The 15,457-nt window shown below is 43.4% G+C and overlaps 1 protein-coding gene across 5 annotated transcripts in view; it reads right to left on the minus strand.

Moving 5' to 3' along the window:
- Mphosph9 (M-phase phosphoprotein 9) overlaps positions 1 to 15,457 on the minus strand; it is a 64,299-nt gene that overhangs the window by 45,089 nt on the left and 3,753 nt on the right. For 3 of the 5 annotated variants that reach the window (XM_076922888.1, XM_076922889.1, XM_076922892.1), the window contains 4 exons: positions 13,187 to 13,340; positions 9,715 to 9,804; positions 9,012 to 9,535; positions 5,768 to 5,894 (listed from right to left, as the gene is read on the minus strand). In XM_076922888.1, coding sequence (XP_076779003.1) covers positions 5,768 to 5,894; positions 9,012 to 9,535; positions 9,715 to 9,804; positions 13,187 to 13,340 — 895 coding nt within the window. The remainder of the gene's footprint in view (positions 1 to 5,767; positions 5,895 to 9,011; positions 9,536 to 9,714; positions 9,805 to 13,186; positions 13,341 to 15,457) is intronic. The other 2 variants (XM_076922890.1, XM_076922891.1) reach the window with 2 other exon arrangements.

Genomic DNA, 15,457 nt, shown 5'->3' on the forward strand with positions numbered 1-15,457 from the left:
CACTTTACGATAAGCTACATTCCCTAGCCCTTGGTTTTGGGTTTTGATTTTTTTTTTATCATCATCATCATCATGTGTGTGGGTGTTTTGCCTGCGTGTAGCCTGTGCACCGCTTGCATACTTGGTACCCAGGGAGGAAACCAGAAGATGGTATCAGGTCACCTGGAACTAGAGATACAGATGTTTGTGAGCCACCATATGGGTGTTGAGAATGGAACCCAGATCCTCCGGAAGATGCTCTTAATGGCAGCGTCATCAGCCCAGCCCCCAGCCCTTCATTTTTTGAGTCTTGCTATATAGCCCAGGCTGGTCTAGAGTGAGCTATGCAGTCTAAGCTGGCTTTGTACTCCTGATCACCCCACCCTCTATTCCCTACGTGCTAGGATTACAGATATATACCACAAGGCTCGCAGCCTCTTACATCTCATATATAAATCCCAGCAAAGGCTAAAAGTGATTATTATCTATCCTGTTTGAAAAACAAACCAAGGTGTTGAAGAGGTGGCCCAGTGGGTGAGGGGTTAAGTGCGTACTTCTCTTGCAAAGGACCCTAGCTCAGTTCGCAGGCCCCGCTGACTCACATCAGACGGCTCACACCCACTTGTAACTCCTCTAGCTAACACGGATGGGACCCAATGCCATCTTCTGGCCTCTGTGGGGGCCTTCAGGTGCACCACACACATTCACACATGCACACAAACTTTAAAAAAAAAAATCTTTTTAAAGAAACAAAACCTTTGAGTCACCGTTCCTTACTCTAAATTCCGGGAATGGGTATAGCACAGTGGAACACTTGCTGCAAAAAGACCTTTGCTGCCGGGCGGTGGTGGCGCACGCCTTTAATCCCAGCACTTGGGAGGTAGAGGCAGGCAGATTTCTGAGTTCGAGGCCAGCCTGGTCTACAGAGTGAGTTCCAGGACAGCCAGGGCTACACAGAGAAATCCTGTCTCAAAAAACCAAAAAAAAAAAAAAAAAAAAAAAAAAAAAGACCTTTGCTCACCACTAGAGAGAAAAAAGAAGCTGTCTCAAACACAGGGACGTTTTCTTCTTTTTCTTTTTGTTGTTGTTGTTTTTGTTGTTTTTCAAGACAGTGTGTTTCTCTGTGTTAGCCCTGGCTGTCCTAGAACCTTGTTCCATAGACCAGGCTGGCCTCGGACTCACAGAGATCCACCTGCCTCTGCCTGCCCTGAGTGCTAGGATTAAAGGTGTGTGCTACCACCAACCAGCTTTCATTGACTTCTTCCAGGTACTCCCTCTTCCTCACTCCAGCGGTAAAAGTACCTGGGCAGTGCTTTATTAGAAGGAACAAGCTACTCCCAAGTCTGCTGCAAAGGGAGCCGTTCCACCTCTTTCTATCAAGGTACAAATTCCACCTCTTTCTATCAAGGTACAAATTCCTAAGTCACCGTCTGTCTCTTAGAACTCTTGACTCTTCCAGTATGGGAAAGTGACTATCAGAGACCAAGTCAAATACCCCCAAGTAAAATAGATAGAGATCACCCTGCTGCAGAGGTCCAAGCCTCGGGACAGGAGTAAAAACACTGTGCACTAGAACACTGCCATACACAACGCTGCCTGTAAAAGGCTACCCACTGAAGAAAAAGGCCACTTCAAAGTAAAAGCATGATTCAACAAAAGCCTTCTAAACCTAAGTCCTCTTAGCCAAAGATGTTGCCCTGAGTCCAGCTCAAGGACCAACTGATTGCTTAGTCTAAAGACCGGAGTCCTTCAGCCCATGAAGTGGAAAACAAAGGGCCAAAGAAATAAAGAACAACTTGGCCCTGGGAAATGCTTGTGCCACACAATACACAAAGTCAAGATAGACTTCAAAGTAGCTATTTCCAAGAATAAACCAGCATTGTGCAAAAGGCAAAGTTCCTCAGAGGAGAATTCTGATAAGCAGTCCCTTTTGTGGAATGAAACTGAAAACATTAGGAACACAGAGAGAAAAGCTCAGTAAAGACTCTCCAGCTCCTCTGAATCCAGAACTCTACACAAGGAAATGCACTGGGCACGACGTTCCTGTATCACCAGCCAATAACACCACCTCAAAATCACTTGTAAGTTCAGTAACACCACAGAAATGTGATTTCCCCAAATGATTTCATGCTAAATGTATCATCCATGAGGAAGAATTAGCCTTGCCCAGGAGATGGGCGCCTCTCCTTCTGCTGCCCTGTGGGGCATAAACAGCAGTGAGAGGGTAGTGGCCGCTGGCCTGACTCTCAGCTGCCCTGATGACAGCAGCCAGGCAAGAGCTGCTGCTCCAGACACGCCACACCACCAGTCCACCCAGGGACCTCTTAGAGGCCCTCACATACCGATGTACATGAATTTAACATTCCTCTACAGGCAGCCCCGCCCTTCTAGCAGTCAGAACACCTAGCAGAAGTGGCCAGTCTGAATTACACTTTTAAAGCTCAGATGGCTCCAACTTGCAGCAAAGTTTGGGAAGCACGAGGCAACCTCAAATATAGTGTGAGTCACAACCACAGATGTCTACAAGAACCCACTGACTACACCAGGAGTAAAACCACAAACCAGAAGCAGAAAAGTCTTGGGGCTGAAGGTGTGGCAGTAGACAGACACTCAGTATGTACACACACAGAAAAGGGGGGTTAGGCATGGTACGGGGCTTATGTACCCATGGAACCCTAGAACTCAGAAGACAGTGGCAGCTTGATCTATGTAGGAAGACTCTGTCTCTGGGGTTGGGGGCGGGGTGTGAGACAGCATTTAAGTATTGTGTTTTATAAAATAGAAGAAACTATTATATAGGAAGGAGAACATGTTCCCTTTATGCCAAACAACTACAAAGAAAATAGCAATTTTCTGCCCTAATCTGCAATTAGTTGCAGACCACTGTTCCAAAAAATGATATTCCACAAATGATGGCAAAGTAGTTCAAAGTAAGAGAGCCAGCCCCAGAGCATGAATGGGCCGCTCCAGTCTGCAACTGAAGAAAGAGCTTAGCACTTTCCCTAACACAAAACACCGCAACACAGCTTCTCAGGCCTCAGAAGCCTTTGGGGGTCACTGACTTTCCCCTCCTTCCTCTTCAGCACAACTGGGGTTCCGTGTATAGGAAGCCTACATCGTACAAGCTCATGACTATAATCTCCCTACCTGAGACCCTGAGGCAGGAGGATTAGCATGAGTTCAATGGACTACAGTGTGAGAGTCTCAGAAGGGGGTTGAGGGTGGAAGGACACTATTAAAAGAGAAATAAGTAGTTTCTTTAAAAGTTTGAGGGAAGCTGGGCATGGTGGTAAATACCTTTAATCCCAGCACTCAAAAGCAGAGGCAGGTGGATCACTGTGAGTTCCAAGCCTGCCTGGTGTACATACTAAGTTCTAGCCAGCCAGGGCTATGTAGAGATCTTGCCTCAAAAAAAAAAAAAAAAAGTATAAGTATATATATATATATATATATATATATATACACATGTGTATACATATATATTATATACATACATATATATACACATATATGTATATATACACATATATATGTATATATACATGTATATATATATACACATATATACATATACACACACAGATAAAAAATAAAAATTTTAAAAGGCTGAGGGAAAGGACAGTGAGATGGCTGGGTATAGGGGGATACAGGTGCTTACTGGATGGAGGAATACATATGATCACTGGTGGGAGGATACAGGTGTTTGCTGGGGGGGTACATGTGATCCTGGTGGGGGGGATACAGGTGTTCACTGGTGGAGGGTACATATGATCACTGGTGGGGGGAATACAGGTGCTTACTGGAGGGGGGGAATACATGTGCTTGCTGGTGGGGGGGATACAGGTGTTTGCTGGGGGGGTACATGTGATCCTGGTGGGGGGGATACAGGTGCTCACTGGTGGGGGGTAAATATGATCACTGGTGGGGGGATACAGGTGCTCACTGGTGGGGGGTACATATGATCACTGGTAGGGGTTACATGTGATCGCTGGTGGGGGGATACAGGTGCTCACTGGTGGGGGGTAAATATGGTCACTAGTGGGGGGATACAGGTGCTCACTGGTGGAGGGTACATATGGTCACTAGTGGGGGGATACAGGTGTTTGCTGGGGGGTACATGTGCTTGCTGGTAGGGGGATACAGGTGCTCACTGGTGGGGGGGTACATGTGCTCACTGGTGAGGGGCACGGGTGCTTGCTGGCTTGCCTAACAGTCTGAGTTCAATCTCAGCCCCTGACTCTCATTCGCTGCCCACTAACTTCCACATGCCAGCTTAACATGCACACCTACATTAGAATAAAAAGTAAAGAAATAAAGAAATGAACACAAACAAATTTAAAAAGTGAGGAACTCTACAACCTTTTAATTCAAAATTTTTCCTAGGATAATGACAAGACCACGTTCAGCTTATACAAAGACCCGATTTTGGAACCTCCATGTGTGACACTAAGCAGTATGCTGTCCCATTACAGTGTAGGTCACGGTGGAAACACACATTCTGGAATGTTCTGTCTGTGGCTCTTTAATGAACAAAGTTGCTGTGTTAGCAAAAGCTACACATAGAGTGTAAACATTTATTCTTGCAAAGCATGGTGACATTCTACCTCAATCGCTGCTACTCAGGGGCCTGAGAGGCAAGAGGAGGAGGTAGCCAGGGCTATACGGCTAACTCAGTCACAAGGAAAAAAAATTAAACTATATCTACAAACTTAGAACTCAAATTATAAAATCATAATTATCCAAATTTTCACAATTTTAAGAAAGTGCTTAGCTGGGCAGTGGTGGAGCATGCCTTTAAATCCCAGCACCTGGGAGGCAGAGGCAGGTGGATTTCTGAGTTCCAGGCCAGCCTGGTCTACAGAGTGAGTTCCAGGACAGCCAGGGCTACACAGAGAAACCCTGTCTCGAAAAAAAAAAAAAAAAAAAAAAAAAAGTACTTGGCACATATGGTACTACTTGCTGCAACATACGAGTAATATAGACTATTTGAAGTCTGCTCTGTGATGCTGAGGAGCACACTCAGGGGCTCATTCGTGTATACAGGTCAGACAAATACTCAACCACCGAGCTATACTCTCAGTCAAAGTTGTTTGTTTTTTTTAGTGATCACTTTTTCTTTTTTTAAATTGATCACTTTCTTGCCAAATGTAAACATTTAACACAAAGAGAATAAACGCTCCACAAATATTTTAATTGTATGCATACGTATTTTTACCTTCACTTATGCCTATGCGTATGAGTGCAGTATCCTCGGAGGCCACAAGAGGGCATCGGATCCCTGCACCTGGAGTATAGACTGCTGTACTTGTCACTGGGTGCTGAGAACTGAACTCGGGTCCTCTGGAGGAGAAGCCACCACTCTTACATCTCTCCGTTTTCATACTTATACAATTCTGTCCTTCATTAGCTCTCATTTCCAGCCTACTAAAGAGGCCAGATTTAGAGTCAATGGCAGTCACTCCTGAGACAAAAAGACCTGTGAAGTTCAAGGCTAGACAGCTGCTCAGCAGTTAACAGCACCATCTGTTCTTGCACAGGACTGGGGCTTGATTCCAGCACCCACACAGCAGCTTACAACCAAGTAACAGAAGAAGGATCTGACGCCCTCTTCTGGTCCCCAGCAGCGTTGTATGTATATGGTACATACACATGCATGCACGCAAATAACCATACACCCAATCAGGTAAGTCCTTTTAAAGAAAATTAAATAAACAGATAAGCAAGGCCACAGCAATCCCGTGTCACCATCAGGAGCCAAGGCATGCCAGAAGAGCCCCTTGTCACCTACTGTTTCAGCTGGAGGCTTCCAGGTTAGCTCGCTCCCTGGCTTAGGTCTTGAGCAGTCATCTTCGGTATGTGCTTGCTTTGGCTGGCTCTGCTTCAGTTTTTGTGCCCATGATGTTATAGACTTACTACTTAAAAAGAAAAAAAGAAATTACTTCCTTTAAAGGCCATCCTTTATCTATAAAAGCCAGCACAGCACCTAGTGTGTCAGTGGCAGGGCTTGGTTCTTCTGCTAGCAAAAGGGGGCAGATGCAGCAGTGCACTCCCGTGTTCTAGCACTCAGCAGATCTCTGTAGGTCTGAGGCTAGACTACTCTACACAGCATGTTGTGGGATAGCCAGGGTTATATAGAGACCTTGACTCAAAAAAATGAAACAAAAATGATGTTTTATTGATTTTCCTAAATACCTTTTTTTTTTTTTTAAGATTTATTTTTTATTGCTGCTGGAAAGATGGCTCAGTAACTAAGAGCACTGCCTGCTTTTCCAAAGGACCTGCGTTCAATTCCCAGCACCCACATGGCAGCTCACACCTGTCTGTAACTCCAGTTCCAGCGGACCCAACAGTGTCACACAGACATATGTGCAGAGAAAACAGCAATGCATAAGATTCAAAGTGAAGGATTTTTATAGAAATGAACATTTTACCTGCATGTATGTCTGTGTAGCACATGCATGTCTAGTGCCTGTAGAAGCTAGAAGAGAATATCAGTACCCTACACTTGGAGTCCCAGGCCATTGTGAGCCACAGTGTAGATTCTGGGAACGGAACTCAGGTCCTCTGTAACAGTATCTGTCTTAACCTTCTCTCCAACTGTAATTTCTTTTCCTTAATTTTTTATTTATTCACTCACTTATGCATCTTTTTTTTATTTTGTGTATACACATGATGTATGTGTGTCACAGTGTACACACAGAGGTCAAAGGACAACTTTGTAGAGTCAGTTCTCTCCTGCAAGACAGAACTCTGGTCATCAAAGCCTGCATGGCAAGCTCCTTCACCCAGGGACATCCCACTGGCCCTGAGTCTCCTAACTTTCTTCCCCCCCCCCCGCCCCCAGGTATTTTAATTTTTTTTAATTTTTAAATTTTTTATTGGATATTTTATTTACATTTCAGATGTAATCCTCCTCCCCACCCACCCAGGAACCCCCACTCCATCCCCCTTCCTCCTGCTTCTATGAGGATATGCCCCCCCACCCATACTCCCACTCCCACCTCCCCATCCACGATTTCCCCCACACTGGGGCATCCAGCCTTCACTAGACCTTCCTTACCCACCTATGCCTGACACTGTCATTCTCCCCTGCATATACAGCTGGAGCCATGGGTCCCTCCCAGTGTGCTCCCAGGCTGGTGGTTTAGGCCCTGGGAGCTCTGGTTGGTTGGTATTGTTGCTATCTTCATGGGGCCGCAAACCCTTTCAGCTCCTTCAGTCTTCTCACTCCTCCATTGAGAACCCCATGATCAGTTCAATGGTTAGCTGTGAGCTTCTGCCTCTGTGTATTGCTCTGGCAGACTTCTTCTTTTTTTTTTTTTTTTTTTTTTTTTTTTTGGTTTTTTGAGACAGGGTTTCTCTGTGTAGCCCTGGCTGTCCTGGAACTCACTCTGTAGACCAGGCTGGCCTCAAACTCAGAAATCTGCCTGCTTCTGCCTCCCAAGTGCTGGGATTAAAGGCGTGTGCCACCACTGCCCAGCTCTGGCAGATTTCTAAGGAGACAGCTATATCAGGCTCCTGTCAGCATTCACTTCCTGGCATCACATCAGTGTCTACCTTTGGTGAATGCACAAGGGAAGGATACCTAGGTAGAGTAGTCTCTGGACAGCCCATCCTTCAGTTTCTGTCTAACTTTCTTTTTTTCTGTTTTCTGTTGTTTTGTTTTGTGACAGGGTCTCTCTGTTATATAGCCATGTTTGTCCTGGACCCTGCTATATAAACCAGGCTGGCCTTGAATTCACAGAGATCCATCTGCCTCTGCTGGGGTTAAAGGCATGCACCACCATACCCAGCTTCTATAACACATTTCAGATGTATAAAACTTCCAGTAAACCACAAAATTTCTTGTTGTTTTTTTGATTTGGGGGTATTTGGATTTTTGTTTTTGAGATACTCCTGGCTGTCCTAGATTTCCAGCTCACAGAGAGCCTCCTGCCACTGCCTTTCAAGTACTGGAATCAAAGGAAAGCACCACCACATGAAGCCTGAGATAAGGGTCTTTCTTTTCTTTTCTCTCTCTCTTTTTTTTTTTTTTTTTTTTTTTTTTTTTTTTGGTTTTTCGAGACAGGGTTTCTCTGTTTAGCCTTGGCTGTCCTGGAACTCACTCTGTAGACCAGGCTGGCCTTGAACTCAGAAATCCACCTGCCTCTGCCTCCCAAGTGCTGGGATTAAAGGCGTGCGCCACTACTGCCCGGCCTTTTCTCTTTTCTTTTTCTTTCTTTTCTTTTCTTTTCCTTTTTTGAGACAGGGTTTCTGTGTAGCTTTAATTGTCCTATACTTACGCTGTGGAGCTCCTGAGATCCACCTGCCTCTGCTTCTCCAGTGCTGGGATTAAAAGCGTGCACCATCACATCCAGCTGTTAAGAGTTATTTTTAGAGCTGGAGAGGTGGCTCAGTGGTTAAAAGCACTGACTGCTCTTCCAGAGGTCCTGAGTTCAATTCCCAGCAACCACATGGTGGCTCACAACCATCTGTAATGGGATCTGATGTCTTCTTCTGATGTGTCTGAAGACAATAACTATAGTGTACTCACATAATTAAAATAAAATATTTTTTTTAAAAAGTCCTTTTTAAAGGTTGATTTATATCTTTATGTGTATGAGTATTTTGTCTACATGCTATACACGTGTATCACATGTATACAGTGCCCGAGGGGCCAAGTGAAGATGTTGGATCAACTGGAACTGTGATTATACTTGTTAGCTGCCATGTAGGTGCTGGGAACACCTTTTAAAAAGGTCCTTTAAAAATGCAGCGAGGCTCTTAAATTCTGATCCCTTTTTCCAGCCCTACATTTACCAGTCTTAAAGCACTGCACATGGCAAGAGTCAGGAGTCATTAGTACACAGGGCTTGTTCATTTCAGTTCTCCACATGTAACATGTAAGAGTCAGATTTTAATGGTAAAACTGATTTGTATCCAAATACATCTCAATTCTACTGTAGACCAAACAAAAAGAACATTATTTATTATACTTTAAATGTCACTAATAAATGAATAAAACCTTTCAAAGAGCAGAGAAATCTACTTACCTATTTGCTTTTCCACTGTATACTTCAGAGATCTTGTTTTCACCAAGAAAATTTTGTTCAAATTCACCAGGAAAAGTGAAGACATCTTCCTTTAGTGATGCACAAAGCTCTTCAGGAGTCTGTGTGGAAAAGTTTATAGCTGCTGTGCCTCCTGCAGGGGCCTGTGCCTGCACCGCAGAGGCTGTGTGCTGCCCCTGGGAAGCTGCCTCGGGCTCCAAGGGCTCAGTGGGCTCTTTAGCCTTGTGGGTGTTCATCTCCAGGATGCAGAAGGTGCCGTAGCCACTACTCACTGAGCTGCTGTCCACATTGCAGTCTGGGTGGGATGCAAACGATGCTGGCTGTGTCTCGGGTTCCTTAGATGCTGGGTAACTGACAACAGACTCATTTCTCTCACTGTTTTCAGAAAAGAAGCCCATTTGGCTTTCTAAAGACACCTGTTCACTCACAGAGCTGTTGCTGCAGGAAAGCCAGGAAGCATTGCTGATCTGCAGTTTCACTAACTTCCGGATTTCCTCCTGTATTCGCTGAGAACAAAAAGGGTAAAGAAAGGTATATTAAACACTTTTTTTTAATATTAAGAAAAGTTCATGCTTCAAAATATGCTACTACTGTAAATGTGGTATCTTCATAAGCAAAACTAACATGTAAACTGTTTTGACTGCAAATCCACAGATAAAAAGCATCCATGTTGAGGACAACTCACCTGGATCTGCCTATGGAACTGCTCCTGCTGGGCGACAATCTGCTCCTGGCAGTGCTGCTCAACCACACTGAAGAGCTGCAGCCACCTGGCCTAAGAAATCGTAAAGAATCTTCACTCAACAGAATTTTAACCTAAGATGTCACAAGAAAAATGCTCTAGTGAGCAACACTCTGTAACCCAGGCTGGGCTCAAACTCAAAGCAATCCTCCTGCCTTAGCCTCCCAAGTTCTGGAATTATAGGTACCAAACCTAGCAAAAACATTTTTTTTAAATACAAAACTCATAGGCCAATTTATATATTTAGCGCAACACTATTAAAAGCAGAGATTAAAGAATCTTTTTAAATGTAACCTGCAATCTGGGTAAATCTGAAAGCCTGCCTGATTTTTCAAACGGAATCTTAAATTGTCTTCTGTTGTTGCCTAGTACTGTGGAAGGCAGAAGATTCCCTGGAACTGGAGTTTCAGCTAATGAGCCACCATGTGGGTGCTACGAATGGGCCATTGGTCCTCTGGAAAGCAGCCTATGCTCTTAGCCACGGAACCATCTCTCCAGCTCTGTTCTTACATACTTTTAAGAATTTATTAAGTGCGCGAGCACACACGCTAATGTGCCAAACACAAGGGACTATGCCAAGGTAAACATGTGGAAGTCAGAGGTCATCTTGTGGAAGGCACGCATTTCTTTCCTTCCAGTGTGGTACCCAGAGGTGAACTCAGGTCACTGGCCTGGAGGCAAGCATCTTCACCTGCTGAGCCATCTCATCATGGGCCCTTTTATTTCTGATTAATAATGTACTAGATAGTACCAGGTACCATAGTACATACCTATAGTTCCAGGACTCAACAAGTTGAGGCAGGAGGATGTTGAAACTGGCCTGGACCATACATGAAGACAAAAGACCTGATAGCTGCACTTTGTGTGTGCATGTATATATGTGCACATGTGCGTACATGCACTCATGCATGTACGCACATGTATGGAAACCAGGCAGAGGTGAACCTCAAGTGTCATTCCTCAGGAGCCACCCACCTTGTTTTGTTTTTTTGTTTTTTCAAGACAGGGTTTCTCTGTGTAGCCCTGGCTGTCCTGGAACTTACTCTGTAGACCAGGCTGGCCTCAAACTCACAGAGAGCTGATTGCCTCTGCCTCTCAATTAAAGGGACTAAAAGTGTGCACCAACACCTATGCTAATTTGAGTATAAATAGGTTATTTTAATCTGTAAATTTCACTTTAGAATAGTATGAACTGCCTTTATTTTAAAAGCTACAAAAAGAAGTCTCCAGGTCTAATAAGTTTCCATGTTACAAGCAGTGTCTAGTACACTACCCAGTGGAGAGACAATAAATTGAAAATACTTATTACTTCTACCCTATAGCTGTTGTTATTGTATATGTAACCCAAGTGGTAAAATGCTAAAGAGATCTAGCTAAAGCAAACTAAAAAACTGTCACTCTGCCCACTCAGAAAACAGAAAGCTTTGTGTCTAGCAAAGTAGATTAGTCTCTTTGTAGTGACAAGAATCAAATAATCTTACTATTCTAAAAGGGAGGTGAGAACCAGAGACTCCAGAGGAAAACCTGACCTTCTGCTCCTAAAACACTTCTCTAAACTGTTGGCGGTTTCTGTCATTTTTTTTTACGCTCTAAGAAAGCACCTTAAATAAATCAAAGAAACTCTACTGACGTGACCACAAAGTGCACTGCCCTTTCCACCAACACAGCACGCAGCTCCTTGCTGAGTAGCTAAACTTTATGAGTCAGGTGGGCGTTCATTAAACACAGCACAGTGTTACATCACTGAAGAGACATGGGCAGAAACAGGCTTACAAAACTCTAGCCAGGTCTCCTCCCTCCTCACTTTCCCTGGCTCTGCACCTGAAAGAGGCTGAGCCTGCAAATGAGAGCTCAGGGTCAGGCCATGAGCCCGAAATCAACAGTGTACAGAACATCATCTACAAAGATCGTTTTCTTAAATCAATACATTAAACTCACAAACACAGTCTGTCTCTGGCTTCAGCTGCTGATTCAAAGTATTAAAGCAATAACTTCTAGTCAAACACAAGTGCCGGAAACAAGCTGTGCTGTGGCAGTTGCTCTTGTTCTTATTTACATGTCTCTGGTCACAAGCTAATGAGTGACACTTTGTGGGACTTGTTTTCCCAGATGCTGAATTAGAACCCCGGGCCTCGTGCGTGCTAAGCATGCACCATGCCACTGAGCTACAACCCCAGACCAGGCCATCCTATCTTAGCATCATACCACACGACATCCTGTAGGTCTTCCCCATTAGCTCATAGTGATTGTTGGGTGGATAAACAAAGTGTGAGAAAACTGAAAAGCTGCCAATTATAGACGCTCAAACGTGAAATCTCAGCACTTGGGAGGCTAAGGCATGAGTGCTGTGAAATGAAAAGCTCATTTCCTTACTATGTAGCAACAGTCCATTTTAAATGCATTATCCTCAAAGAGATTACATTTGGGGTGTGGCTGCTACTAAATTCTTAAACCAGGAAGTCATTATTTCCATTTTATAGTCTAAAAACACAAGTTTTGGTTCTACAAGTACAATTAATACAAAATCAAACCATCTACTGCTTAGAGTTTGATAACCATGTTTGTATTTCTATAAAGCATTATAACCTTTAACATCGTCTTAAAATGCAGGAAAAGAGGCCTGGCCTGGCAGCTCACACTTTTAGTCCCAGAACTTGGAAGACATAGTCAAGAGAATCTCTGAGAGATCTCTATGAGACCGAGGCTAGCCTGGTATATACACAGTGAGCTCCAGGCAATCCAGAGCCACATAACCAAAACCCTATCTCAAAAAAACAAAACAAAACAAAACAAAACACCAATTGAGAAAAGGCCATCCCGGCTAATATTCTCCAAAACAAGTCTTCTGTGTGTCCTCTTAAATGTCAATCTTTTAAGTTAGTTACTTTGCTTGTTTTCCCTTTTACCCCTCTTCATGGTTTTTGCAATCCTAGGAAGAGCACATCACCACCAGCTTCCACATCAAACTTCAACTGTGATATGTTCATAAAAATTAAATTTCCATCACAATGTAACCAAAGAAATCACTGCCATGAAAAGCAGACAGCTCAATATATCATGATGAAGAATGTGTTCATAATCAGAGCATTCAAAATATTTCAAGCAAAGTAGATTAAGGAAAACTAGGAGTTACACAGAAGACTGTAATTCATAACAACTGTAACAATCTGAGGGTGCTGGGAACAAAGAGTTCAGTTCACAGGGACTATTCCAATCTATCTACTGAGGCCACCATCTTCCATGTTTTCCTTTCTTGTTCCTTCAGTATCGGGGCCTGGTTAACATGCTTAGTCATTTGACTTTAGCCCTAAGGTTAAGTATCATGGTTTTCTAGACACAGATTTCTAACAATTCAGTACAGCCCCACTGAAATAGAAATCTTTTCAAGACCCCAAAATAAAACAAAATGAGATACCTCACAGTTCTTCCAAAGTTCTGAATCAGTCCGGCCACTGTTCTGTAGGTCTTGTCTTAAAGCAGTGAGAACTTCCACTGTCCCTTGAATGACAGGTGGCCCGGTCTTCCCTGAGAAAGAGGATACCCCATTTGTACTAAGGTGGGGACTACTTCTGTTGAAACATAAATAATTCAGATGGTTTTCCTCATTCGACTGAAGTGTTGAATAATTCAGCAGTTCAAGATTTAGCAGAGCAGAACACAACCACTGATACCTAATCCTCCATTATAATGGCACCTCCTTTAAAAATCTGACCACAAAGGCCAGACAGCACAGGACGACGGGACACACTCACTTCTTTACGGCGCCACAGGAAGACCTTCTCCAGCGCTGGGGGAATGCCCCAAAGCCCAGTGGAATCCACAGGGAAACGTCCTAGCTTCTCTGAATTATTCTAGAGGATCGTCTGGCCCACTTTAAACAGCCCTTCATTGTGTACTAAGGATTCTCTCTCCACTGCCCAGGACAGTCAAGTCTTAGTAACCAGACCCTGATTCGGTGTGATAAGCTTATCGCTGGACTACCTTTGAATGAAAGTTCTGCCAAGCCAATTAGCAGCCAATATTCAGGATTTATTGAGCCTGATATGTAATAGAACGCTACTTCTTTCCAGAAGACCTCTTTTCTAAATGTGGGTTGATTGCAGATTTGTTTATAAACTCCCCAAACACAATTCAGGACATTAAAATTTGTCTAGCAGCTGAAGGGGCAATTTTACTTTTATTGTTTTTTTGGGTTTTTTTGGTAATAAAAAATTTTTTTAATGATTATTTTATGTGTGTTGGTGTTTTGCCTGCATATATACCTGTGTGACGGTGTTGGATCTCCTGGAACTGGAGTTACAGATACTTGTGAGCCACAGTGTGAATGCTGGGAACTGAACCCAGGTCCTCTGAAAGAACAGCCAGTGCTCTCAACCACTGAGCCATTTCTCTCCAAATTTATATTGTTTTGTTTTTTCAGCTGCATGTATGGTAGGCTGGCCTCACTCATTATGTAGGAGAAGATGACCCTAGACTTCTGTTCTTTCTGCCTTTTCCTCCCCAAGTGCAGAAATTACTGTTTCAAGCCATGATGCCTGATCTCTGCTGTGCTAGGAATAGAACCCAGAGTTTCCTGCATGCCAGACAAGCCCTCAACCAACAGAGCTACATTCCCAGACCCCGAACTTTGTTACACACAGACACACACAGACACACACAAAATGAAGATACTAAAATAATAAAAGTTAGGACCAGAAAAAAATTAGTAAGAAGTCAAGAACAAGAATAAACTCTTTCAAGTATCTGTCCATAAGAACTTCACAGAGTTGCAATTATGTAGTTGCAACATGGTGGATTTAACTGTCAGTCACAAGGAAAAAGGATACGAATTCAGTGACATAAATTTTATGAGAAAAGCACACTTAGGTTCCTCCAGGCAACTCAAGCACTACATTCTGAAGGGAGTTTCCTCTAGAAGTGGATTTCAGAGGGACCATCAAGTGAGACAGAGAGTAAAATGTGGGCCAGCACTCAGCTTTCAGGTTAGAGCACCACAGCAGACACTCCTTCTGGGTCATTTCTCACACTCTACATTCTCCTGTCAGACTCCGTTATGCCAAGTGGTACTATACAATCTTAGAGCTACTTCAAACTCTCCACATGGAAGGCAGAGAATCAACAGTTTTAAAAGCAGTTTATTCATGATACACAATTTCTTCAAAATCTTTATATTTAAAGCTATGTGATCCTCTGCCAAGTATGGTGGCCTGTACCTTTAATCCCAGCATGCTTAAGAGGCAGAGGTAGGTGAGTTTCTGTGAGTCAGAGGCCAGTGTGGTCTACAGAGGGAGTTCCAGGACAGGTGAAGCTATAAAAAGACCCTGTCTCCACAAAAGAAAACCCAAAGACAATGCAGCAAATGTACATGCATGTGTCTGTGCAAAGCCACAGCACACTGCCCAGACTGGGAGGCAGCACCAGAGGACTGCCACAGGTTCCAGGTCAGCCTGGTCTACATAGTGAGACCCTCAATCAATCATTTAATGACTAAATACATAAAACATTTGGTTGGTTGTTTTGTCAATTTATAGTCTGTTTTGTTGTTGTTTGTTTGTTTATTTACAAATACAATTTCTTTTTTATTATTTTTTTTTTTTTTTTATTTTATGTACACTGGTGTTGTCTTTTTATGTATGTGTGAGGGTGTCAGGTCCCCTGGAACTGGAATTACAGGTGATTGTAAGCT

The sequence above is a fragment of the Arvicanthis niloticus genome, chromosome 24 (genome assembly GCF_011762505.2).
Source record: "Arvicanthis niloticus isolate mArvNil1 chromosome 24, mArvNil1.pat.X, whole genome shotgun sequence".
Lineage (NCBI taxonomy): Eukaryota > Metazoa > Chordata > Mammalia > Rodentia > Muridae > Arvicanthis > Arvicanthis niloticus.